Below are 25,642 nucleotides of genomic sequence, written 5' to 3'. Positions count from 1 at the left end.
TGTGTTATTACCCACACAGTTTATTTAGGTGACACTTCAGTTAAGCATTATCCTGTACATCTGGATTTTCAATCATTATCTTCTTTGATCAGTTTAAACCGTGCTTTGGCACACTGGCTAACACTACCTGTGTCACACTAACTGTACTTGTTCAGTTTAAATAAAGATGTCATCCATGATTCATGAAACATTCAATACCAAAGACAAAATGTGACATATTACTGTAATACCGAATGCACAATATGTCCATATTTTCTTGTCCATTTTATAATTTGGCACTTTAATAAACTCACAGGTGGAAGAGGGAGTCGTTAAAGTCAGTTAATGCAGATTTTCTTAGCGGCACTTTAAGAGACTCACAAATTCTCCTCAGTCTGAACTCACCAGGTCTATTAATATCCCATGTGAATACAAGTTGTTTACATTCAGCTTTGGACTGACGCTAATACTTCACTTATGTAAGATACAGTCACTTATCTGTACAGAATTGTTTAAATGAAAAACAAATCACAACCAAATTGTACGCTTTGAATAAGTTTACCTTTATACAATACTATTAACTATTATGATATCTAAATGTGTTCATATGAATGGGCCCAATATATGTTGGTTCTTGTGTTGCCTCCGTGAAGCAGAAATTACTGGTACAAAATTACATTCATTTAATATGTAAGTGGACAGTATCTATAGCAACTGGACCAGACCGTTTCACTGAACAGCTCACCAACATTTGTTCAACCAAAACAACAACCAATAAATAGTACACAACACACAGGTGGCTAGTAGTGTTTGTGTGTGTGCTTGTGTGTGTGTGAATTTGTGTGTTTGTTGGTATGTGTGTTAGTGTGTGTGAAGGAGGGCAGTCATAATATATAATCATCATGGCTGGAACGCAATTCAGTATGTGAGGTATCATTGCAGAATACTTCATATAAAATATAATTTACTCCTTATAAGGCAGTACAACACATAGTGGACAGTCCTAAAGATCACTCCACACTTCACTAGAAGTAGAAGAATATTAGATGAACATTGTCAGTCAGCAACAGTGTTTAGTGTTTTTAAAGCACAAACACACAGAGGAGAGAGAGTTCCCTCTCACTTCCTCCCAACTGTGGCCAGGGTCCTGGCAGGTAGATAGTTCCTCTTCTCCTTGGCACAGGTCCTGGTAGGTCCGTAGTTCCTCCCAACCCTGGCACAGGTCTTGACAGGTACACAGCACGCTACAGCACAGCTGGAATGCCATTAAACATCACTTTACAGGGGGGTGCCTTTTGAGGGGGTTAGGATGGGATGGAAAACAGCAGGGTTAAGGTGGGTAGGTGGGGTGGAAAAGAGCATGGTTACAGTGGGTAAATGGGTTAGGCAGGGTGGGGTAGAGGATATCTGGTTTGGGTAGGGTGGGTGGGAGTGCATTAGCTGGGTGGAACCAGTGAGTCTCCTCATGTGATGCGCCCCCCTGTGGCTTTTTGTCCACTGCTGTGAAGGGGTCACTCAGATGTCAGGGGTCTGGTCAGAGTAGGAGTGGGGGGGTCAACTGTACCTCCAGGGGTCAGCTGACCGGTATAAGTCAAGCCTTACACCTGCTGGGGCACCTGGTCTCTGTAACCTGGGGGACAGTTTGGGGGGGGGGGGTGAGGGAAGGGGAGAGAGGAGAGATGGGGAAAAATAGAGATGGGGATGGGTTAGAGAAGGACAGGGACAGGGGCACAATCTCCCAAATTAGCTGTGTGCTGTTGTGCCTCTCAATCACCATGGAGACTAGGAAGAGGTCCTGCATAGCAACCTCTGACATTGTATGAGCTGCTTAGGTGGCACACACGGGCTGATGTATATACTGTAGGATGCTACACATAAGGTGAGGACATTAGGATGCTCTACACAAGGTGAGGACATTAGGATGCTCTACACAAGGTGAGGACATTAGGATGCTCTACACAAGGTGAGGACATTAGGATGCTCTACACAAGGTGAGGACATTAGGATGCTCTACACAAGGTGAGGACATTAAGATGCTCTACACAAGGTGAGGATATTAGGATGCTACACACAAGGAGAGGACATTAGGATGCTACACACAAGGAGAGGACACTAGGATGCTACACACAAGGTGAGGACATTAGGATACTACACACAAGGTGAGGGTTGTAGGATGCTACACGAGGTGAGGACATTAGGATGCTCTACACAAGGTGAGGACATTAGGATGCTACACACGAGGTGAGGACATTAGGATGCTATACACAAGGTGAGGATATTAGGATGCTCTACACAAGGTGAGGACATTAGGATGCTCTACACAAGGTGAGGGTTGTAGGATGCTACACGAGGTGAGGACATTAGGATGCTCTACACAAGGTGAGGATATTAGGATGCTACACACAAGGTGAGGGTTGTAGGATGCTACACGAGGTGAGGACACTAGGATGCTACACACAAGGTGACGATATTAGGATGCTCTACACAAGGTGAGGACATTAGGATGCTTCACATACTTACCTTCAGAAACTTTAGTTCATAAAGGTGCAGCATAGAAAAAGGTACAGAAAAGACACAAATAATGAGAAACTACAGTTACACACACATTACACAAAAGATGTATTCAAAATCGATTTCACAACCTAAAGAGAGTAGAGGAAGAAGGTTAGAATTAGACAAGTTGAACACAAAAAAAAATGTTATCCAGCACTTGGTGGTTACTTTCAAAAAGAAGGGAGAGCGCGAAGGAAAACTAGCAGTGTTGTAAGGGGACCATATGCTGCCCTCCACTCCCACACACAGGCTGACATCCAGGACTCCACCCTGGAAAAAGACCCTGCTCCACCATCACAATGACTAGTGTCTCAACGGAGGGGGAGGGGAAGATAAAGGAGAGGGCAGGGCATGAGAGAAGAGATAAAGAAAGAGAGAAATAGAAAATAGACACATGGATACATACAATAGATACATGATGAAAAGAAATGTGGGTTTAGAAAGACACGACATAGAAACCCACAGATAAATAGTCAAGGAATGTCAGCAGACAACAAACAAACAAGACAACAATAAGCTTGTATAGTGTATGTTTGTGTTGTAGCTATGTTCTGAGGTATACGTACTGGCCAAGATGACCATGTCCATGCCCCAGAATATACTCATGATCCAGCCCACCATCACTATCGCTGTGAGGATCTGAATGAAGGCTGCAGCTATGTTCAACCAGAACACACAACACACATGGCGGTCTGGCAGATCTGTCCGGGCTCCACACAGCACCGTGAATGCAGACACAAACGTCCCTGGGGAGAGAACACACACAGTCAGGGGTTTGGTCCTTGTGTTTGAAGTTCTACCTTGCTACATTTACATTTAGTCATTTAGCAGATGATCTTATCCAGAGCAACTCACAGTAAGTACAGCGACATTCTCCCAGAGGAAACCAGGGTGAAGAGCCTTTCCCAAGGACACAATGTCATTTTGCACGGCCAGGAATCTAACCGGCAACCGTCTGATTTATAGCCTGACTCCCTAAGCGCTCAGCCATCGGACCCCCCACCTTGTTGCTGATGTGGTGGTGGTGGTGGGGGAGAGACAGGGAGGTTGGTGTGAGATGGGGGGGTTGGTGTGAGAGACAGGGGGGTGGGTGGAGTAAAAGGGGGAGTCGAGGCATCTGTCAGAGTACCCTTGCATTACTCTGATCACTGTAATTATCATGAGCATTCCCTATAGCAGAGCAACAGGGTTAATATGTTGAGGAGGAGGAAGCAGTACACGACAATGAACAAAAAATGCAATGTCATGTTTATTCTTGTTATTGTGAATGTGTATCTTCAAAGATTCTGGTGTTCTGGTATATAAACATCACAAGCATTTTTTTTTACACTTCCCTGAATGAAAACACATCTGACCTGACAACTAGGGCGTGTGTATGTGTGTGTGTGTTAGGAGATGGTTTGTCATGTTGCTATTGTGCCTTATGTGGACCAGAGACATGCCCTGAATTCCTAACATTAGAAATTGCCAGCTCAAGGACAAACTTGTCACTGGCACACACACACACACACACATCGATGTTGAGTGAGTAGTCATGTGTTACAGTAAGACCCCATGGAGCAAGAGGGAGCTTCTAGAGAGGGCAGGGAAGGATAGCAAAAGCAACAGCCCACCAGGTTAGAAACTGCATTTTGAATCAACTAAAAGCTTTGTTTCAACTAAGGCCACAATTCCATTTTAGGCTTAGCCAATCAAATGTGTGGTTACAAGCAAGCAGGTCAATCATCTTCCCCTATTTGTATCATACAACAAATTGATGGATGCATGTTCTCAAGAGGAGCTAAAGTAGCTTTCTGACAGGGAGCTTAAGCAGGAGTCTGGATGATGGTGATGCCTTCTCATACCAGGGAGGAGAGGCTGTGTGTGTTACTGTATGCTGTGAGACAGACAAGTGTTTATTTTTACTCATATACCGCAAAGAACCAGGACAGAGTGAGAGAGAGAGAGAGAGAGAGAGAGAGAGAGAGAGTGAGAGAGAGAGAGAGAGTGAGAGAGAGTGAGAGAGAGTGAGAGAGAGTGAGAGAGAGAGTGATAGAGAATGAGAGAGAGTGAGAGAGAGCGAGGGAGATAAGTATAGAGTGAGAGAAAGAGAGAGCGAGAGAGTGAGATAGTGTGAGTGAGAGTGAGAATGAGAGGGTGTGATAATGAGAGAGTGAGAGAATGAGAGAGTGAGAGAATGAGAGAGTGATATAGTGAGAGAATGAGAGAGTGTGAGAGTGATAGTGAGATGGCGTGGTAGAGAGTGAGCCAGACTCAAGCCGTTGTTAAATGCTTCCTCCTTTCATGTTACATGCTACCTCCTTGCTACATAAACCTTTTACATGTTACCAATTTGCCACATGAAACTCAATACTACATAAATGCTACTGAAACCTCATTGCAACATTCCATCAAAATGCTACATTAACCGCAAAGCTACATGCTAATTCAAAAATAATAGCTACCTTAATTAAGACAACATAACCCCTAATATACAGTACACAAACCTCTTGGAGAATTGCATAAGGCAGGTCCAGAATTTCAATTACGGAATTTTCTGTTTTTGGACAACTTCAACAGAGGTTAAATTAATGAGTCATGGTGTGAAGTGCATGCAATTAGCATCTCCTCAAATAACATCCTCCCTTCCTCACCCAACTCATGCCATCCTCCCTCTCTCTATCATTACCCTCTCCCCCTTTGTATGTCCCTCTCCCCCCTCTCTTTATCACTCCCCTCCCTCTCTCTATCACTACCCTCTCTCCCCTCTCTTTATCACTACCATCTCCTCCCTCTGTCTATCCCTTTCCTCCCTTTCTCTATCACTACCCTCTCTCCCCTCGCTCTATCACTACCCTCTCCTCCCTCTGTCTATCACTACCCCCTCCCCCCTCTCTCTATCCCTGCCCTCTCCCCCCTCTCTCTATCCTCTTCTACCTTCCTCTGCTACTCTTCTATTCACCTTCCCTCGTTCCCTTCGTAATACTACCCAATAACCTGTCTCTATCCTCTCCCTTCCCTACCTCCTCCCTTCCCATGCTTTAATACTCCTTTCTGCCTCCTCTCTCTTCTCCCTCCTTCCCTTCTTCTAATATCCCCCTCTACTCCCTCTTCACTCATCCCCCTCATCCTAGGTCTTTGGTGGCTCCACCACCCTTCTGGTAGTATTTCTGCTGTCATGGCAACAAGCAGAACCAAAAGAACGCAACAATGGAGGCTGTGTGTTTGTATGTGTCTCTCTCTGTCTGTGTCTGTGTGTGCATCATGCACAAATGTCACCATGTACCTTTTTTTCCAGAATCCTTCTCAACCCAGTTGAAAAGCCTAGGGTCAGAGAGAACCTCCACCAGTGTTCTTCTCCCCCTCATTCATCCCTGTCATCCCTCTTCTTCCAGATATAGAAGAGGATTTCCAGCTGCCTCCTTCACCCTAAACAGACATCCTCATCCTTGACTTCCTCCTTCCTTCTGTGACCTTTTCACTATTGGATCTACAGTATATCCACACATAAAACATACACAAACACACACACAGACACAATTTATTTTTAATAGTAGGCCATAGGCAGTTGCTGTTGCTCTTGTATGTCTTTTATGTCCATCATGGCAGGAATCTTTGATTATATAGTATTTTAATTAGGAGGCGCATCGCCTCCACAAGCAATTTACATGGCTCCATTTAACATCATTTGGCAGATGACACATGCCAGAGCTGGAGTCTGCAGGCTGTCGTCATGACTGACTGGCGCTGTGTTGGTGCCAAGCACTTGAATAGACATGGCACCATCTCTCTCTGGCGCTCAGCTGCTGCCTCAGACAGAAGACACAAACACACACAAACCTACAAGAACACCTAGATTCTAGATTATACTGACAGTACACTAGTATACAGTAAAGTAGTATGATAAACCAGATTGTTTTCACTGTGAAGCCATCTCGCTCAACACACTCACCCCACACCAAGCCACAACTGCTACACCTGATTTCTATATATCTATAATCTATAATAACATACGCCAGGACCAGATTAGGTGGCCATGATACAACCATTCCCTGTTGCTCGGGTCTGTATTCTTGCATCCCCTCGCCCTCTATTCCTCTAGCCTCCAGCTCCCATTTTTAATATTAATCTACCAAGGTCTGAGGAGCACAGCTGGGCCCCTAAGATTGATGCGCTACACCCAGTCTCCTGACTCAACCATTCATTAATCATCAGTGTATTCATTCCACCATTGTTATTCCTTCAAGTAAAACTACAACATGTATTCAGTTCTTGATGAGGGTCTTGGAACTCATAAACACAGTTACACACCATCTCAGGCATTCAACATTACCATTGGGATGTGTAACAGAGTCAGAGACCACAGACAGGCAGGGGGGGAAGGGACACGTGACAAAATCAATAACTGACATCAATAACATTTATACATCTTAAACAGGCCTGACTTCAGAGACAGAACATGTGTTGGACTGACTCCGCAGGACCTCTCATTAGGAGACAGACCCAGAGGTTCTCAGAGAGAGAGAAAAGGGAGACCTTCAATAATATAAATACAAAGGTGATATAATTGACAGAGACAAGAACAGTGGAGGAGTTTGCCGCCCTTCTCTGATGTGTCCATATCAAAAGGACTACTGTGTGGATGTCGGACACGACAGACCTCATTAGGTACAGGGGAGGATCTGTGGATCAGTCTGACACCCCTTTCCCCCCCAACCCTCCCCCCCCCACACACACACACACACCATTGGACACAGGAAGCACTCTCTCATGCCATTTCATGAATATGAAGAAACGAGAAGGAAAAAGGGAAGCTGGAAAATCATTTGAATGTAGGAATGAGGGGGTGAGGGGTCTATGCATGCTTGAGGTGTGTGAATTACACTGACATCCAAAAGCCCACAGTAAAAATCCAGTAATCCAGTCAGTACTTAAAACTTAGTATTACATGAATCTGATGAGACTCTACCAACATGAAGTGAGGAAGAGGAGAAACGGACCCCCTCGTCTCCAGACTTTTCACCCTCCAGTGAGATGCCTCTGATACCGCAAACTCTTCATCCCGTCATGACTGGGGTTAGGAACTTATTCCAAATATGCGCTTGTGCCACCGGAGCCTCGCTGACAGTTGTTACTAGCTACTCACAAATTTAACAGCGAAAGACTTGGCTTGTTCGTCGGCAAACCACGCCCCGCGCATCAATTAAATCAGACATCGTTCAGTCAAGTCACAAGCCCGCTATTACCATATCAATTCAATGTGTTGATATATTTTTATATTGATTCATAATGCATCATTCAATTAAACCCACACAATTGTAAAGCTTTGAGATAGACAGATTCCCCAGCGCTTAATGTCATTTAAAAGTACATGAATTATCCCCTTACCTAGTCCAGGTACAAAAGTGTTGAGAAATAGGCAGAAAACAGCTACAGGGAATGGCATGTAGGGAATGGCAGCGCGCAGAGGTCCCTTCTTTTCGCGCACTTGAACAACAACTCCACTGGATGAAGTCGTACTGGTCACCGTTACTCCCTTCTCGTTCATCTCCGTGTCTTTCTGGTCCATCTCAAGCTTTTTAAAGGATATTCACACTTTGCACCTGTTTCTCGCAGTCTCTTCCCACTTCACAGCACGCACACCTTAACGGTAACAAGGTAAAATGTGAAAATCTGCCTAAGTGGTCGGTTGTAGTACGTATGAGCGCGTCTGCTCCACAAGCGTCTCCTCTTCTACCCAGTTTTGAGAGAGAGCGCAAGAGAACTGAGTAACTGTTGACACCATGCGTTTAAAGAGGCAGTGACTTGTTATAACTGCTATTGTAGACCATCTACTCGACAGATGTCCCAGCATTAAAAAAAAAATGTATGTGAGGGCGAGAGAAAGGGTAATAGCAATAAAGTGCCATCTTTATCTCAACCTAAAAAAAAAGAAAAAAGAAAATGTAAAAATAATTGAAAACCACCATTAAACCAGGCAAACATATTGTTACGTGGATGTTTGTGCATGTGCAAGCAAAATCTCATCCTAGACAAATGGATTTGCGATGACTATGCTGGGAGCGACTGTAGTTGGCCTGAACTCTGGGGTCAGAGGTTATACAAGGACTAAATTAGAATCCTCCCAGTAGTCGGGGGGTGAGATACTCATTGCACAAGTCTTGCTCTGAAAACCTCTGGTACATTCTTGCCGTAACCTTACTAACCCTAAAACAAACACTATTAAAGCTGCACTATTAGGTATCTCTCCTGTGACTTCTTCACGTGGACACCCCATGAAGAAAAGCATGCCTCACCGAAGGTGATTGGCTGGAACAGGATTGGCTGGGAAGTAGCGGCGTGCTTCAAAAATTATAAATTTATATTCCACTGGCACTGAGACTGTCTGTGCTGCTAAATGACTCTCAGGGGACCTCATTAGTTTACACAACCTGTTTTTAGGTGGACCAAACTATATATTTCACAGAAAAATCCTACCAAATATTTCTTTAACATGGCAGACAGACTCGAACAGCATGCTAGCTTAAAACTTTATCCGGGCTCAATTCTTCAGAGAGTCATTCCAATGACGATGTAACACATTTATTTAGCAGAAGCTTTTCTCCAAAGGGAGGGGGGGCGGAGTTGGTGGCAAGACCACAGAGGCAAATACAGAGATGGTGAGCCGAGGGGATTTATTGAGGAAAGGGGGAGGAAAGGGGAAGAAGAAAAAGCAAAGGCAATGAACCTGTGTGCCTTTCAATTTAAGCTAAAAGCTGAAAATGAACAGGGATGATAATGAACAGGGATGATTCACACACCTCAACCCAATGAAAGAGAGGCATGTCAAGCCCACTTCCATCACTTATTGAGGGATAGTCTACTAATACATGCTATTGTCGTCAAAACAGAAGGATGCATCCCAGCCGAACACCAGCTTGGATTGTACAATGACTGCCCATTGCATGACTCACATGATGAGTGCATCTCCAGTGTAAAGAGCGCAAAAGTATTTTTACTTCCCTCCCAGCCCCTCACATCTCCGAGACAACCTACCTGAACACCATCCAAACCTGTTCACCCACTCTTAAACATCATTCCAGGGTTAGGTTTTGTTGGCGGTACATTTTCTGGGTTAGTTGTTTAAGCTTAGGGTTAAGTTTTGAGTTGGAGTACATTTAGAAAAAATACGTATTTGTCTTCTTGTGCACTTGTCCTCCCCTTTGGATATTTCTGAAACGTTCAGTGATTCTCTATGTAATTCCAAAGATTGTCACCAGATGGCCCTGTGGGACCAATTATGTTTCCCCTGTCCCAACTCTTTCTTTATTTCCTTCTTTCTTTCTTTCTTTCTTTCTGTCTGGTTGTCTGTCTGTCTGTCTGTCTGTCTGTCTGTCTGTCTGTCTCAAAGAGAGAATGAGAGATGGCAAGGGGATGACATCATTGTGTTGGATGTTCCCACGCTGCTGACAGCTTTGCAACAGTTTTGGATCATTTCTCATAAGAACACAATCTGATTTCCTCATCCACCCCATTGGTCGGTTTGAGATGCTACACTTTAACCCTCATTTCTTTTGTTCTCCTTTTATTTCTTCCTCTATTTTTCTCACGCAGGCCCACTTAGGGATGAAGCCTGAGGTGAGGTTAAATGAGCACGTTCTTACCCTCTGCTTGTTCCTCTCCCATAATTTCCTCAACCAAGATATCTTCCAAAACCCTCCATAGTGAGTTAGTGGTTTGGAGAAGTACCAAACACACACACTGCCACATCATCTCTTACAGCTGGTCTGAGTCTCTGTCAGACATGGATGATATCTCAGTCTGAGTCATTATCTCAGCCAGTCAGTACCTCAGTTAGAGTCAGTACCTCAGTTAGAGTCAGTACCTCAGCTAGAATCAATACCTCAGCTAGAGTCAGTATCTCAGCTAGAGTCAGTACCTCAGTCAGCACCTCAGCTAGTCAATACCTCAGCTAGTCAGTCCCTCAGCTATTGTCAGTACCTCAGCTATAGTCAGTACCTCAGCTAGAGTCAGGACCTCAGTCAGTACCTCAGCTAGTCAATACCTCAGCTAGTCAGTACGTCTGGCAGTCTAATGAGGATGTAGTGTCACACATTCACCAGATGGGGACAGGTTGGGTTGATTTACAATTCAATGACAGGGAGTGTATGTCTGTATACAGACCAATGTTTCAGCAGCTAGTGTGTATTTCTGTGTGTTTGTGTCTGTTTCAAACATCTGAGACACTATCATACACACACACATACAGACAGACGCACACATACTGACACACATTGTTGTCAAGACACAACCCAACACCATTGTGTACATACACAACATTAATACACAGTTTCTATTTCTGTAATTTCAGAGATTGATATTCCACATTTGCCTACCTTCAGTGACGTAAAAATAACACACACACACACGCACGCACGCACACATAGAACATTGGCATTTGTGACAAATGCACACATTTTAACCTTTGCATCATTGTGGTCATCATTGATCGTCAATCAATCTTGGGAAGGAAAACAGAGTTATACTCAGCTCAATTCAACAGAAAACTCAGACGATTTGAACACTCTGATGTTCAATAGCAATAGCAATAGCAACCACTATGGAAACAACAGGGTCATGCCACGTCGATACAAGACAAGAATACAGAATGCATAAGATACAATACAAAACATCACATGTGACTTCACCTCCAGTGAGTTTATCACATGACTAGGGCTGATCTGGTCTGCTTATTGACCATGTCTCGAGGCTAAAGTCATACATGTTCTGATAAGGGGAGTGAAGCAGAAGGGAGGGAACTTCTTGCCCTAACATTCAACTGCAGATAGGAACAGAACACCACAACACCACAACAGTTCAACCATGTTTCGACAGTGTTACAACTATCCTTCCACCACACTTCAATTATTAATCACTCCATGGTTTTGTGCTCTGGGAACTCCAGTACCAGTACCATGACCATGATGGAATATATATTTTGCTTAGTTGGTGGCCATTCACTTTATCCAATCGTTAAGTGTTGGATTACTGCTAGACTTCCAGCTATTTGAACTGAAATTATGATCAAACTCACCAAGTGTGGTCATGGTCACATCAACCATTAAGCCTGTCTCTAATCGTGACTTGCTCAGACTTTCTGACCATAGAGTGACCACAATGGGTTAGGGTTAGAACTATAAATAGTGTTTGGTCACTGTCAGCATTTCTCTGACCCAAAAACCACAATGATCAATGCAGGAAAGAATGTAAACAGACACAGCGGAGAATAATGAGGGAAACAGACAGGGAGAGATAGAAAGAAGACACAGAAGAGGGAGAATAGAAAACATTTTCTTGAGTTCCGTGTTTGGCCACCGGCCAAGCTTTCACAGTTAGACATTGCCCTTTATCTGCCTTATCTACTTGGATAATTGTGATAAGACTGGAAGTTGTTACCATTAAAGGGACCTTTTAGAAGTTTTCTGCAGTATTTTGTTCTGTGGGAAAAACTGTTGTTTTATTGCACTTAACAGTAATAGTTCTCTAAAGGAAACAAATCATTATTGGAGGTGAATTACAGTAAGATCTTTGTTTCATTCTACCTTCTTTCTTTCATGCACTGACCCACGTACTCTCTCTCTACACACACACACAAAGACAAAAAAGACAACATGCAACACTTAATTAAATGATACATAATTTGGATATTTGCCATATACCTTTGAAATGCTTGCCATCTAGTGGTGTCAATTTGAGGGCCTATGGATTATTTTCTTCCATGTTATAGTGATTACTGTGACCAATATGTCTTCTAGGCAGCATTACTGGATATTATCTGATAACAACCAAACGAATATATGTATGTATGCGTGCGTGTGTGTGTGTGGGTGTGTGTGTGTGGTGTGAGAGAGAGAGCAATTGAGAGACAGACAAGAAATATTCTAGATTCTAGATGCTAGATACATACAGAGAGGACACTGAAAGTACATTGTGACACATAACTACTGTTCAGAGATCAAAACACAATGGAAACTTACAGTAAACACAAACACTAGCACACACTCCCGCGAACACTCATGCAAACACAGAAACGCACATACACACACCAGTCCCTGGGATGGGATAGGAGCCTGGCTTACAGGGCAGGACGAGTCAGCGAATCTGATTAGAGGCCATGGAGCCATTTAGTGGAGGCTTACTGAGCGCTCTCCAGTATGTCAGCCTGTGTCTCCAGAGGTCAGTCATTAAGGTCAGTCCCACAGCTGATATAGAGCTGCCATGCTGAGAGGCAGTGAGCTGTAGATGTACACTTTACAGAAGGTACTGTCTACAGTATACCTACACTCCTGTCTGCACTTACTGTTCATGTCTATCGAAGTTTAACATCAGATTATTAATTTAGATTTAGATTTTTGGCCACATCACAAACTTGGATAAAGTAATGTGTTGCACATCAACTCGGTGGTCGGTTTGAAAATGTAACACACATTTTTGCCTTAATATTTGTGTTAAACCAATGTTAAACCTGGGTCACTTACAAATAATGTTTATCTATGTCAATACCTATATGTGCCAAAGGGCAGGCTGAATATAGGTTGATAGGTTCCATCTAAGCATGTGCAGACTATAGCATGTACAGCAGGAGATGAGTGGAGAGGGGGGAGGGGACTTTTGCGATACCATGAAGGGGGAGGAGGAAGTGGAAAGGAGGGAGGAGAGAAAGGAGTTGAGGGGTTAGGCAAGAGCAAGCGAAGGAGGGAAGAGGGGAGGCTGGGTAGAATGCAGGTTTGGCTCACATTAATCTGATAATTGACTTCCGGAAGAAGGAATCTGTGAAAAAGATGAGACAGAAAAGAGGATGAGGGAAAAGGAAGAGAAGATGAGGGATGAGTGGAGGAGGAGAAGGGAGAGGGGCGGGGTGGATGGGTGGCTGAAGTTGCCATAGGGCAGAGAGCACAAGCTCTTGTAGCCAACTCTGGCTCTGGCTTTATAATAGCCCAGAGTCTCTTCATCTCCTTTACTATGACGTGTACACACACACACACACACACACACACACAAAAGCCTGTCTGTATGTTCACAGCCCACACACTCACACCTGCATGTGCATAAAGCATGAACATGCGCACATACACAAAAGAAAACAGCTTGCACACACATACCAATGTTCTGTATGTACAAGAATCCGAATTGATGTCAATCCCATATCGATCCTGTGATGCTAGTCTGTGGCCCAATCCGGTGTCATCCACTTCAAAGGTTACAGGTTAAGGTAAGCAGCTATATTATTGGTGGGCCCCTGACACTGAGACAACTGGCTCATTGTAACTGCGCTAGCTTGTTTCATTTTCATATAAGGTTTCAACATTTTGTAATGTACGTAGTCCAAAAAACCCAGTTTCTCTTATTGAATTGTACTGTCTCTCTTACACAGGTGTCACTCACTCAGACGCTCCCCCTATGTCTCCAAACACCAATCATCATTCATAGGTCAATTCAGACAATCCAATAGGGGGGCTGTTTTAAACCATCTTCTTTTTGAGAGGGTACACTTCCTGACTGCTTGGTGCTGTCCATGTTCAATACAATTCTGTAGTCAAATAGGTTTTGTCTCTTGCTCGATTTGTTCCACTGACCGACACTGCTGCAACATGAGATGCAACACGTCCACACGAAATGTAGGCAGACGGTCAGTGCGTTCACAAGATAAAGGTCTATCTCTTTGGACATGCTGAAAAACAGGTTGATGAGCTCTATGGGAAGCAACCTAGGATTTATGGGGACAGTATTGGTGCAGTGTGAGTGTGTGTGGTTGTGAGAGAGAGAGAGAGAGAGAGAGAGAGAGAGAGAGAGAGAGAGAGAGAGAGAGAGAGAGAGAGAGAGAGAGAGAGAGAGAGAGAGAAAGAGAGAGAGAGAGACAAGCAGATGAGTCTAGATGACAGACACTGTGTGTCTGTCTGTGTGTGTGTAGGTGTGTGTGTCACTGTACATACAGGGTAATCTGCAGTAAGCTGGTTTATGGGCTCGTCTACGGTGACGCAGATACACCTGTGAAGCGCTCTCTGACAGATTCTCAGTGACAAGTAGCCCAGTCTGACACTATGGCCTATAGCCCACATACATACTACTCCAAAATGACACATACACACAGACACACTCTCTCTCTCTCTCTCTCTCTCTCTCTCTCTCTCTCTCTCTCTCTCTCTCTCTCTCTCTCTCTCTCTCTCTCTCTCTCTCTCTCTCTCCATCAGAGATGTTGTAGACAACAAAATCCTTTCCACTAGAGGGCGATATTCCACGTTCCACTTTACAGCAGTTATCTACAGTATGGGAGCTGAGAAAATACCAGGTGGACATGGATACTTTTGATGGGACTACTAATAAACTTTTAGGGGAATCATTCATGAGTATTGCTTTGAAATATTACATTTACGTTATGGCATGGACCCTATTGCAACTATTGAGGCTGCACTTCGGCAAATCTCATGGGAAAGCATTTTGGATTGACACCAAAAGCAACATGGAAGTGGAGATGGATTTATTGCATCTGCGTAAACTGCAGGGGTAACTGCAGATCATTTCCCTGCACACGGGCTAAAAACGATTAGTCAGAGCACTTGTCTGTCAAAGCTTTCCGCCCCGCCCCGCTCCGCCGTTCGTTACATGGGAAACATATTCATCAGAAACCCTTGAGCATCCACGGCGCGGGACCTCATCGTCGTGACGCACGATCATTAAGCGAAAAACGTCCACAATGTGACGGCCAATTAGTACAGCGGGAGTTAATTATTTGCTTTGCTGACTTAAGTACAGTGCGTAAAATAGGAACTTCGGCGGAGATACTCCAACCCACTTGGGTGCAAATGTTAACTAAATCAAGAACGTGTAAGATTCTTGCACTTTGTTCTTAACGAACAGATTGTGACGAGACAGTGTGAAAGGATTTACCCGCTGGGGACGTTTAAAAACCCATTTTAACCCACAAATTGATATGCGCTTCTGGGTTATGGCGACACAACTGGAACAGAGAACGCACGGAAGTCAACAGATGCAGAGCATTGCATGATCTTCACTTCAAGAGGATATCCTGTAACCCATTCAAATATTTAGTCCATGTACTGGAAAGGTTCTTGTAAAGGAGAGACCCGATCCCTAACATTATGAAGCGCAACGCTGGAGCATAACACTTGGCCACTCCTGCACTCCTTGAATACTTGTGCGTAAGAGGATGACTCTTTTTGGCATTTTATTGTTATGATTAATAGTCTAGGTACAATTATACAGGTAGAAACAGCCAGCTGATGTGGGAACCCTGCTTGGAAAAGCTACTCCACCGGCAATACGTCTGCATTATTTCACAGCCAGACTAACAGAGTTAGTCTTAAGTTTGGACGTTTACATTTTGTTATCTACCTCTTAAGATGGGCGATACAGGCGATTCAAGTCCGGTGGACAGCTGCCATGAGGGGGAGAGCAGCAACCTCAGCGTGCTCAACTGGGAGCAAGTGCAGCGGCTGGACGCTATCTTGACCGAGTCTATTCCCATCCATGGCCGCTGGAACTTTCCCACCCTGGAAATGAAACCACGGGACATTGTCAAAGTGGTCAGGTGTCGCATGGAGGAGAAACGAATACACGTTCGGGAGGTCCGTTTGAACGGTTCTGCGGCCAGCCATGTTCTTCACGAGGACAGCGGTTTGGGATGGAAAGATCTAGACCTGATATTCTGTGCTGATCTAAAAGGGGAACTGGAGTTTCAGACAGTGAAGGATATAGTTTTGGATGCGTTATTGGATTTCTTGCCAGAAGGAGTAAATAAAGAGAAAATCACACCTGTGACCTTAAAGGTAGGCCTACCATAACACACACTCAATCCACACACCCATGGTTTCGCACAATTAGGATACATTCGCAAAATACTGCGGTATTTTGTATTTGTTTGATTTGTGAATGTGAATGTGTGCTTAAGTACTGTAGGACACAGTTTCACAAAAGTTTTCCATGTGCATGTTCTAGTTAGCACACTACAATACTTTAGTAAGTCTATGGATTTTCTTTGTGTGAACGTTTTACAACTACAGCATGCATTAAACTTTCATATAAATAATTCTGCCCCAGACGCCTAAACTGCATAGGGATAAGGCTTCAGATAGTAAAAATGGTGGTTTCCACTACAAAGAGGATTCCGTCTAATCCAATTGGAAGCGGATCCGCGATAATCAGTGGGTTCTCAGTTACCTAGATACCGTACTTATGCATGACCCTGCGCCCGAGCTGTCCAGTCAAGCAAACGACGGCCGAGTAGGCTACAGTGGGAAATACAAAATCCATATGTTCAGTTTCATTTAAACGTTTATGTTCCTAAGTAACTAAATTAAAACGTTGTCCCTTTATGCATTTGTATTTATATGTGTCCCTGACTCTGTCCTCAAGGTCCAGTTTGTCAGCAGTCCATCTCAATATCACCCTTTTGTTTTTCACACTAGCCCCTTGCACAGCAGTGTAACATTTTTTAAATAATTTGACACCATACAATTTTGTTATTCTTTCAATTATATGGTATGTTATGCCTTTCAGTGTATATGAAGGCACATGAAACACGCTCATGCAAGCACACAGACTATCCACACACAGACACACTCTCTGTTACCCTGTTGTATGTGTACACATTCTGTACATTTATGGGTAGATCAGTAACCAAGACCCGTCTTTGTGTCGCCAGGAGGCCTATGTGCAGAAGATGGTTAAGGTGTGCAATGACTCAGACCGCTGGAGCCTTATCTCACTCTCCAACAACCGCGGTAAGAACGTGGAGCTCAAGTTTGTGGACTCTCTCCGGCGCCAGTTTGAATTCAGCGTGGACTCCTTCCAGATCCGCCTGGACTCGCTCCTCTTGTTCTACGAGTGCTCAGAGCACCCCATGGCCGCCACCTTCCACCCAACCATTCTGGGCGAGAGCGTGTACGGAGACTTCCCTGTAGCCCTGGACCACCTGCGCAAGCGTCTCATCTGCACACGCAGCCCAGAGGAGATCCGTGGAGGCGGCCTGCTCAAATACTGCCACCTGCTGGTGCGGGGGTTCCGCGCGGTCTCGGAGCCTGAGATGAGGCAGCTCCAGCGCTACATGTGCTCCCGGTTCTTCATCGACTTCTCAGAGGTGGGCGAGCAGAGGAGAAAGCTCGAGTCCTACCTCCAGAACCACTTTGTGGGACTGGAGGACAGGAAGTACGACTACCTCGCCACGCTGCACGACGTGGTCCAGGAGAGCACCGTGTGCCTGATGGGCCACGAGCGCCGCCAGACGCTCAACCTCATCTCCTCGCTGGCGCTGCGCGTCCTCGCCGAGCAGAACGTCATCCTCAATGCCGCCAACGTCACGTGCTTCTACCAGCCCGCCCCCTACGTAGCCGATGGGAACTTCAGCAATTACTACGTTGCCCAGGTGCAGCCCGTGTACACCTGCCCGCCCCCCCCGCACTACGCCGCGCCCCAGTACCTCCACCCCATGTACGGCACCTGGTTGCCATGCAACTGATGGGGATGCTGACGATGCGCGGCGTACACTCACACACACACACACTCACTCTCAGGCACACAGTTTGAACCCCAACTTTGGAGCTGGGAGTTTCCCTGACATAGTAGGGAAGGAGGAGACGCTTTCTCTGCTTTATTTTCAGAGCAGAGATGGGAGCTTCGCTTTGGTTGCTGTTTAGTGCACGGGGTAGGGACCGAAAAGAAAGTAAAAGAAGGGGAGATGAGAAGAGTAAATAAAAGAGAAGGACTGATTTGGTATTGAGAAGAAAAGTGTGAGAGAGAGAGAGAGAGAGAGAGAGAGAGAGAGAGAGAGAGAGAGAGAGAGCAGGCCAGATAAATGGAGAAGAGAGGAATGAAGGAAGCAAGAAGAGATGAACCTCTTGGTTCCAAACTGGGACTAAAGAGGAGGCTTTTCTCTCAAGGGCTCAGAAGAGGAGGAGGAGGAGGGACCGGATCTTGAGGGTAGTCTGACTTAAGAGGATGCCAATGTTAGCTTTTGGGCTATCAGGCCAGTCTGCACATGGCTCCAATTCAGACATGGAGAATACATTCCACACCTGGTTGGACAATCTAGCACTGCCAGAGTGAAAGCAAATGTGTCTGGAAGCTGAATACTACAATAATAATGCAGTGAAATATTGAACAAAGCCAATGGAAGAATTGGCTGGGACTCTAAATGATTGTAATTGACTCACCTCTTGTAAGGATTTAGCCTTACAACACACACACACAAAATGGGAAGTTTTAAGAACACCCTAAAAGCTGACCTTTAAGTGTTTGCCAGGGAAAATGAGAAGTGAGACCAGCTCCCATTTACATCGCAAAACCTGATCTGAACATTGTTTACAAAGATCTGTTCAGTTAGATACCCACGTTTTGTCTCTTTAAAAATGTGCTTGTGAATAGTTGTTTTTTAAGTGCCTCATGCCTAAAGGGAATAAATACAAACATCTTCATTTTATATTAAATGAAGGTGGGTATATTAAAGATAATGTGTGTCCATAAGAATGTACCTTTGTTTTGATGGTGTTAATGAATGTATACTTAACAGCACTGTTATAGTCCATGGACAGTTAACTGTTATCCAGATAAAGAGACACAGTTTAAGGCTTATTGGTCTGTGAATTAGTAATATGTCAAGGCTCAGTCTTATTTTCTAAATTAAAATACAGGCAAACAGATGTATTTACTGGATAGTAGTACAGGAATAAATGACCAAAATAGATTTCCCCCTAAATAAATTAGTAACAAAGAGCATTTATTATAGGGAGTCAGGTGGCTGAGCAGTTAGGGAATCAGGCTTGTAATCTGAAGGTTGCCAGTTCAATTCCCGGCTGTGCCAAATGATGTTGTGTCCTTCAGCAAGGCACTTCACCCTACTTGCCTCAGGGGGATGTCCCTGTACTTACTGTAAGTCGCTCTGGATAAGAGTGTCTGCTAAGTAAATGTAATGTACAGATTGTAAGGTTTGTGTTTGAGGCTTTATGAGAAGCCTCAAAGAGATCAACAAGAAGGAAAAATGTGATAAGAATGAGTGACTGAGACTCCAGTCTAGTGGTGACCTGTGTCCTGTTTGTTCCACTGTGCGTACAGGGATTTGTTGTAACCATGGTGAGGGATAGAAGAAGGGGAAACGAAAGAGCAGTGACAATCTTAGGGACTGGGTAGGTACAGAGAGCGGTTTTGACACTGTACAGAGATAGTCTTGACAGTGTAGAAGCATTGTTTTCCTGTACAGAGGGCTCAATTTGACAGTGTAAAGGGATCATTTTTACAGATTTAGCATGTGTGTGTGGTCCATTTAACTTTGCTCAGCAATGTTGACTTTTATGATGCTGTTGTGTGCAGAGTATTTCATATGAGATGTGATAAAGGATGTCCCTGTGAAACATTTGCTCCTTTTATTTTCAGAAGGGAATACAATCAACATGTTAACTAGATGGAAATTAAGACAATCCTCAGAATTAAGTAATTATGTCTATAAATTACATTGTGCTTTTAGCTTCGTGTTTTTTCCTCATAGGCACAAACTTTGAAAAATGCTTCATATTTTGGCCCCCTGAGTGCACAATTGTCATGGTTCTCCTAAGGACAGATCTCTTTTTTTTTTTATCATAATCTCTCTATTTTTGTACATGTTTGGCTAAATGCAAGTCATGTTGATAGCCCAACTTGTGGTGGCTACAAAAAGTGTTATTGTATGTGTCTCTGTGTAATATTCACTTTAACTATCACACACACACACACATACAGTAGAGTAGAGTACACAGGATCCTTTTAAAAGACAAATGTTGAAAGGTTTTCCACCATGTTGCTTTTGCAGAGTTCTTCGTTCTTTTCTTTGGATGTTTTCTGCTACCATTAAAAAAAATAATTGTGGTTTAAAGTTTAACCATGGTGTAAATGTGATTGCCATTCTGTTTGGAGTAAAAAAAAAAGAAGATATAAAACAACACAAGTGTCTGTGATGAATGAGTTGATCATTAAATATGGAAGAAAAATAGTCCTAAAACTGTCCTGAATTCATTAATGGATGAATTAATTTAGTTACACTAAACGGTGAAGGGTTTAACACTTGCAGTCCACTTCTTTGTGGACATAAATCTTGTAATCTTAGTATATAAACTGTTGTGACGTTTGTTTTGAGTAACCAGGAAGTAAAGTGAAGTGTCACTGTGAATCAACTATACTAAAGATCTTTCGGATTACATCCTGTTTGGGATTCATTTACATCAATACTTTCTTTAAAGGTAGCTAATACTTAGTATTATTATTGTTGATTCTGCAAAGGGTTTATAGCTAAATCAGAAACATGTGATTACTGATGCCAATTCACTCCCAGTAACAGCAAAGAAGACTATATTTTAATAAATCAGAATGAATTCAAATCTATAATGTTTTTTTTTACTATTTACAGAAAAATAATGATTGGCATCCGTTACTGCCGACTACTGTTCTGTTCAAGAGACTGAGGGTTAGCCCTAACTGACACTGTGTTGAAGATAGAGAGTGAGAATGCAAGTTGACATACTGTGAATAACCAAACCAAGCTGCCAGACCCGCACACAGTGGGAACTGGAGGTATGCACAGCAGAGCAGGACAGATTTCTTCTCCAGAAATTTTATAAACCTTCATGTCGGTGTTGGTGACACAGTAGGTCCTTAGCATTAGCATGGATGTTAACCAGTGGAATGGGGAAAGGGGGGGGGGGGTGTTCAGAGATCCAGGGCAATGTGATCCTCTTTCTAAAAGGTAAAACAGAGAGAGAGAGAGTGAACTCTAAATATAGCCCCCCCTCCTTGGCTATGATAAGGACATTAGCCTGTCTGTGGAAAGCTGATTAGCTTCCATTATAAGCATGTGCTCAGCGGCCTAGTGAAGTTACCACAGCGGGACTTACCGCCATTGTCATGTAACTCACAGAGACTGTATTTTAGGTCACTGTATCCTCTTCTCTAAGTAGAAGGGGTGAAGATTCAGTTCACTTCCTTATCAAGGGCTTACAGTTACTGAAACCATGGCTTGAGGTGTTTGGGATGTTACACAGCTAAGAATAAATTGCAGTTGATGGGTTGCTAACAAGGTTTTGTGTCTGGAATCACAAAACAAGTCTGACATTCATCTGTTATCCATTGATTTTTTTAAACAATAAATACATTGTTAGGTCACAAAGCAAAACAAACTGTTTTGTGATCAGAAAGAGGGACTATATTGCTGTGATAATTGAATCGTCACATTATTGTCTCAATTCAGACCTCTGCTGTGATGTCAGAATGATGGAGTGCACTGTTGTGGTGTCACAAAGACAAGAATGTCCTACTGTGAGGGCACAAAGGAAGTGCTGAGTCTGTATGCATGTTGGTATTAGATTTTAGTACATCAATATAGATTTCTATTGTTAAAAACAATCTGAGGTATGGGGCGTGTGTCCAATGAGGTATTTGTGGATACATACATGACACATATGTGATTGTATGATGAATAGGCTATCAAAAAGGTCAGAAGGGGATGAAGACAGCATTTGTGATAAAGCGTACATTAGTTTAGTGCAAAACACAAATTTTTTTGAGTGCACTTTTGACTCCTAATTCCAGTACTATGCATAATTTGACTTATTCCTCCATCAAATCCAAATTGAAAGGACCCGGTAGTGATTCATTTCTGACTTATCTATATTTGGCAAAGTTCAGAATAACTGGAGGAAGGGAGGAAGGACTGATCTGAATGCTAGCTCTATAGCAGGAGGAACTTTCACCAGATGCTCCACCGCCACAACATTGAGGCTTGCTATTGGCTGATGAGTGTTTCAGTTCCTGTATCATGACGCAGGATAGGCAAATGCAGACATGTTTTGATTTATGAGTGAAAATAAAATGGAGACAGAGGGGATTCAATTCTCCTGGAAATCCTCACATCTGTCCATAGACTTCAAAGGAGAAATTCTTCTTTGTATTGCTCTTCTGTAAAGATGAACAATATTTCAATACAATCTGTCACTTAGAACCTATCCCAAGAAGGAGTGATTGATTTTATTAGGAAAAAAAAGGTTAAAAAACTAAAAACAAAAAGAGTGCTGAGTTGCAATACTTCAGAACTCATAACTGTTCTTGTGTGTCTATCAGGACAGATTATCTTGCTCTCAGTTTTTAAATGCTGAGTGTTGCTGTAGTATAATAAAAACTGGGTGACTAGTATGTATGAACAACCCAATTATTTACAGTTTATTTCTTTAGCAACATTTTTTACCAGATGTCACAGGAAACAAAGTTATTAAGAGACATAACCCATCTTTGGGCACAGAAACGTTATTTCTTTATCAATATATTAATGATACTTTTTTGTTATCGAATCAGTAATATTCTTGATTTTCGAAGGCCCATTAATCAAAAATAAACATGATCATTCTTAATATACTTATGTCTCAAAAGATTGATACATAAGTTAAGGGTCATTGGCCCAACTCAAACACACACACACAAACACACACACACACGCACACATTGGAAATATCCCAGTTGGATGAACAGGGCCAGGAGTCCATCCAACTGGACACAGCCAAGGCCAAAGGTCTCAAAGTACTCAAAAGCACTGACTGTGAGAACAGCTCTACATGTGAACGTGTGTCTGTGTGCATGTGTATATGTGTGTCTGTGTGCATGTGTATATGTGTGTCTGTGTGCGTGTGTATATGTGTGTCTGTGTGCACGTGTATATGTGTGTGTTTGGGAGGGTGGGTGGGTCGGTGGGTGGAGTGGAGCGCAATAGGAGAGTGAGCTATACATGATCTTTGGTGTGCATGCTGAATGTGTATAATTTCAGCAGAAAACAGCCAATTTATTGCTCTCAGCTAAATCTAATCTATTTGATTATTATTTCCGCTGTGTTAGTCCAGTATATCTAATAAGAAAACAAGTGGCCTTAACAGTGAAACTGTTAACTTCTGAATAAGGATGAATACTAACCATACCAAATGTCTGTACATAAATGTAAACTGGCTCTGGATCTAAGGAAGGAATGATTCATTACTGGTGAGGATACCATTGAGATGTTTGGAAGTGACTGGCCACTCATTTCAATATGACTGTTCAGACTGGACCCTGTTAATAATAAACCACTTCATGAATCAATGTACTTGACGGTCCCCTGGATAAATAACAACACAACAACAAGACACTCTCACACACACTCTCTATCTCTAACACACACATTCTTTCTTCTCTAAGGTTGTGGAAGACAGTGGAAAGCATGCATTTATAGTAGTATTATTATTGTGATTATTGTCACACACCAGTAACAACTTGTTGCTAACATTTCTGGTGATGTGGCTCATGTCTGACTGGTAGGAGTTAGTTCCTGTGAAAAGTGAAGTGTCTGCCCAAGACACAGACCATGTGAACCATAAAACAACAGTTTAAAATTGTAGCTTTCCTTGGAGCTGCTCCCTGGTATCTGAGCTTACAACAGGATGTATGTATGTGTGTGTGTGTGTGTGTGTGTGTGTGCGTGCGTTTTTGTGCATGCGTGTGGGACTAAGTGTGTGCATGTGTCTGTTTACAACACCCAAGGAGGTTGAGAAAAGCTGCGATAGATGTAGGCCAGATGGTGAGACAGGGAGAGCATAAATGTGGGGAAACGTAGGGAAAATACCGACAGACAGGAAAACACATGCATGTGATAAGGTGAAACATTAAAAAGTACCGCAGGACTCTCAGAGGTCAGGGTAACACAGAAGGTTATTGTACTTGTAGTAAAGACAGCATGTGAGTTTGTGTATATCTTTACATTGGTGTATATGTGTATATGTGTGTGTGGGTGTCACAAGCAAGCAAAACTCTACCCCTACTGATGATACCATCGAACCTCCTCCTCACAAACACCCATTCTTACCTGCCTCTGAATGATAGACATTATCACATTCTAATCGCCACACACCTGCCACTGCAGGGCTCAAGCCAAAAACACACCTGCGCTCAGGAGCTGTAAGTATAGCTATGCCACTGACACTACACCTTCCTTTCAAAATAATATCCGCCTCCTCAAACGAGTGCAGAATGGAAAGCTTGCTTATCACTGTATGAAACTGTCATTTGGTTTTGAGATTTTTTTGGGAATTCTTAATTGGATATGCATACATGTGTCTGGACATTCAGGACATATGCATTGATGGTTTTCAAACTGAAAGACACACACATTGGACATTTGTACCTTACACTTAGATGACAGCAATGCATATTAACTGTAATATTTTTAAGCAGAGAGGTTTATTTTTTATTTTTCAACCACAGTTAACACAGGTTAAACCACAGTATGTGATAAATTCAGATTGTTGCGCTTTGCTGTAGCCAGAAAAGTCCTCCCACAAAAAAACCAGAGGAAAATATGTCCACGGAAGAAAACATTTACAAATCTTTGGATGTGTTGTATTAGGATTTGTTTGAAAGCCTTTATCAAGCATGCCAAGTGTGCAGTTGTGTCATGGACCTGTGTTTGCCTTCCCACTCCTTTTCTCCCTGATACAACCTAACCAATCTGATTCACAGATAATCACTGGTTTCATGAAGCAGATTGCTCGTGAAACACTTCCACTGTGGTTAAACTTTCTTCTCTTTTTTTTACTTTGACAATAAAATGATACCTGTACAGTCACACACATCAGAGCGTAGTTTTCACATTGTGATTTCCCAAACTGTGAAGACCTCATTTGTGTATCTTTAGCAAGCAACAGTAATGAATAGTCCTGTGTACATTTGATGAATGATGTGGGTACATTGATCCTTGACCTATTGGAAGACTCTTTCAACATGCCTTGAAGAAACTTTCTTCCTTCCGGATCAGTCGGTGTATTCATCCCTACCTGATATATTGAGCACATGCTGCTGTTGATGGCTGAAGGGCTAGACATGTGGCCTCTGCGTCCGTAGAAGTTGAACTTTGACCTTTAAAAAACATTGAGCCGGCACTGCTATTAGAGGGATGTTGGATAATAACATTCTAGAAAATGTGCTTTTGGAACAGGCTTTATTTAATGGTCAAGTCCTTTCTCATTTCCTTTGCTCTATAGCTTTCTGTCTCTCACACATAGTTGGTGTACATCAGCCAGTGAGCTACAGTAACAAT

The 25,642-nt window shown here is 43.0% G+C and overlaps 2 protein-coding genes and 1 long non-coding RNA gene across 6 annotated transcripts; 1 reads left to right on the top strand and 2 right to left on the bottom strand.

Moving 5' to 3' along the window:
• Positions 1-2,120, bottom strand: LOC146287004 (uncharacterized). The gene is made up of 2 exons (XR_014758380.1): positions 1,754-2,120; positions 1-1,609 (listed from the first exon to the last, which is right to left on the bottom strand). It is a non-coding gene; the product is annotated as an uncharacterized LOC146287004 (long non-coding RNA).
• Positions 2,121-2,256: 136 nt separating this feature from the next.
• stum (stum, mechanosensory transduction mediator homolog) lies at positions 2,257-8,346 on the bottom strand. Of its 3 annotated transcripts, XR_014758378.1 has the most exons (4): positions 6,180-6,985; positions 5,798-6,001; positions 3,388-3,542; positions 3,194-3,278 (listed from the first exon to the last, which is right to left on the bottom strand). XR_014758378.1 is itself a non-coding variant. In XM_084699244.1 (2 exons), the coding sequence occupies exons 1-2, from the start codon at positions 8,078-8,080 to the stop codon at positions 3,016-3,018; spliced, it is 444 nt and encodes a 147-aa protein (XP_084555370.1). In that variant the 5' UTR covers positions 8,081-8,346; the 3' UTR covers positions 2,257-3,015. The 3 variants fall into 3 exon arrangements, 1 of the variants encoding a protein (XP_084555370.1); XR_014758379.1 differs by lacking the exon at positions 3,388-3,542 and having other exon boundaries at positions 3,199-3,278; XM_084699244.1 differs by lacking the exons at positions 3,388-3,542; positions 5,798-6,001; positions 6,180-6,985 and adding an exon at positions 7,900-8,346 and having other exon boundaries at positions 2,257-3,278.
• A 6,906-nt stretch (positions 8,347-15,252) lies between these two features.
• Positions 15,253-20,416, top strand: LOC146287002 (terminal nucleotidyltransferase 5A-like). 2 transcript variants are annotated; one of them, XM_084700753.1, is made up of 3 exons: positions 15,253-15,706; positions 15,912-16,337; positions 17,213-20,416. In XM_084700753.1, exons 2-3 carry the CDS (start codon positions 15,912-15,914, stop codon positions 18,023-18,025), a joined length of 1,239 nt encoding a protein of 412 aa, XP_084556879.1. In that variant the 5' UTR covers positions 15,253-15,706; the 3' UTR covers positions 18,026-20,416. The 2 variants fall into 2 exon arrangements, with proteins under 2 accessions (XP_084556879.1, XP_084556878.1); XM_084700752.1 differs by having other exon boundaries at positions 15,253-16,337.
• Positions 20,417-25,642: the final 5,226 nt, after the last annotated feature.

This window comes from Hypomesus nipponensis, chromosome 6, assembly GCF_054491055.1.
Source record: "Hypomesus nipponensis isolate SF chromosome 6, ASM5449105v1, whole genome shotgun sequence".
Classification (NCBI taxonomy): domain Eukaryota; kingdom Metazoa; phylum Chordata; class Actinopteri; order Osmeriformes; family Osmeridae; genus Hypomesus; species Hypomesus nipponensis.
This window is presented reverse-complemented; position numbering and strand designations above follow the sequence as displayed.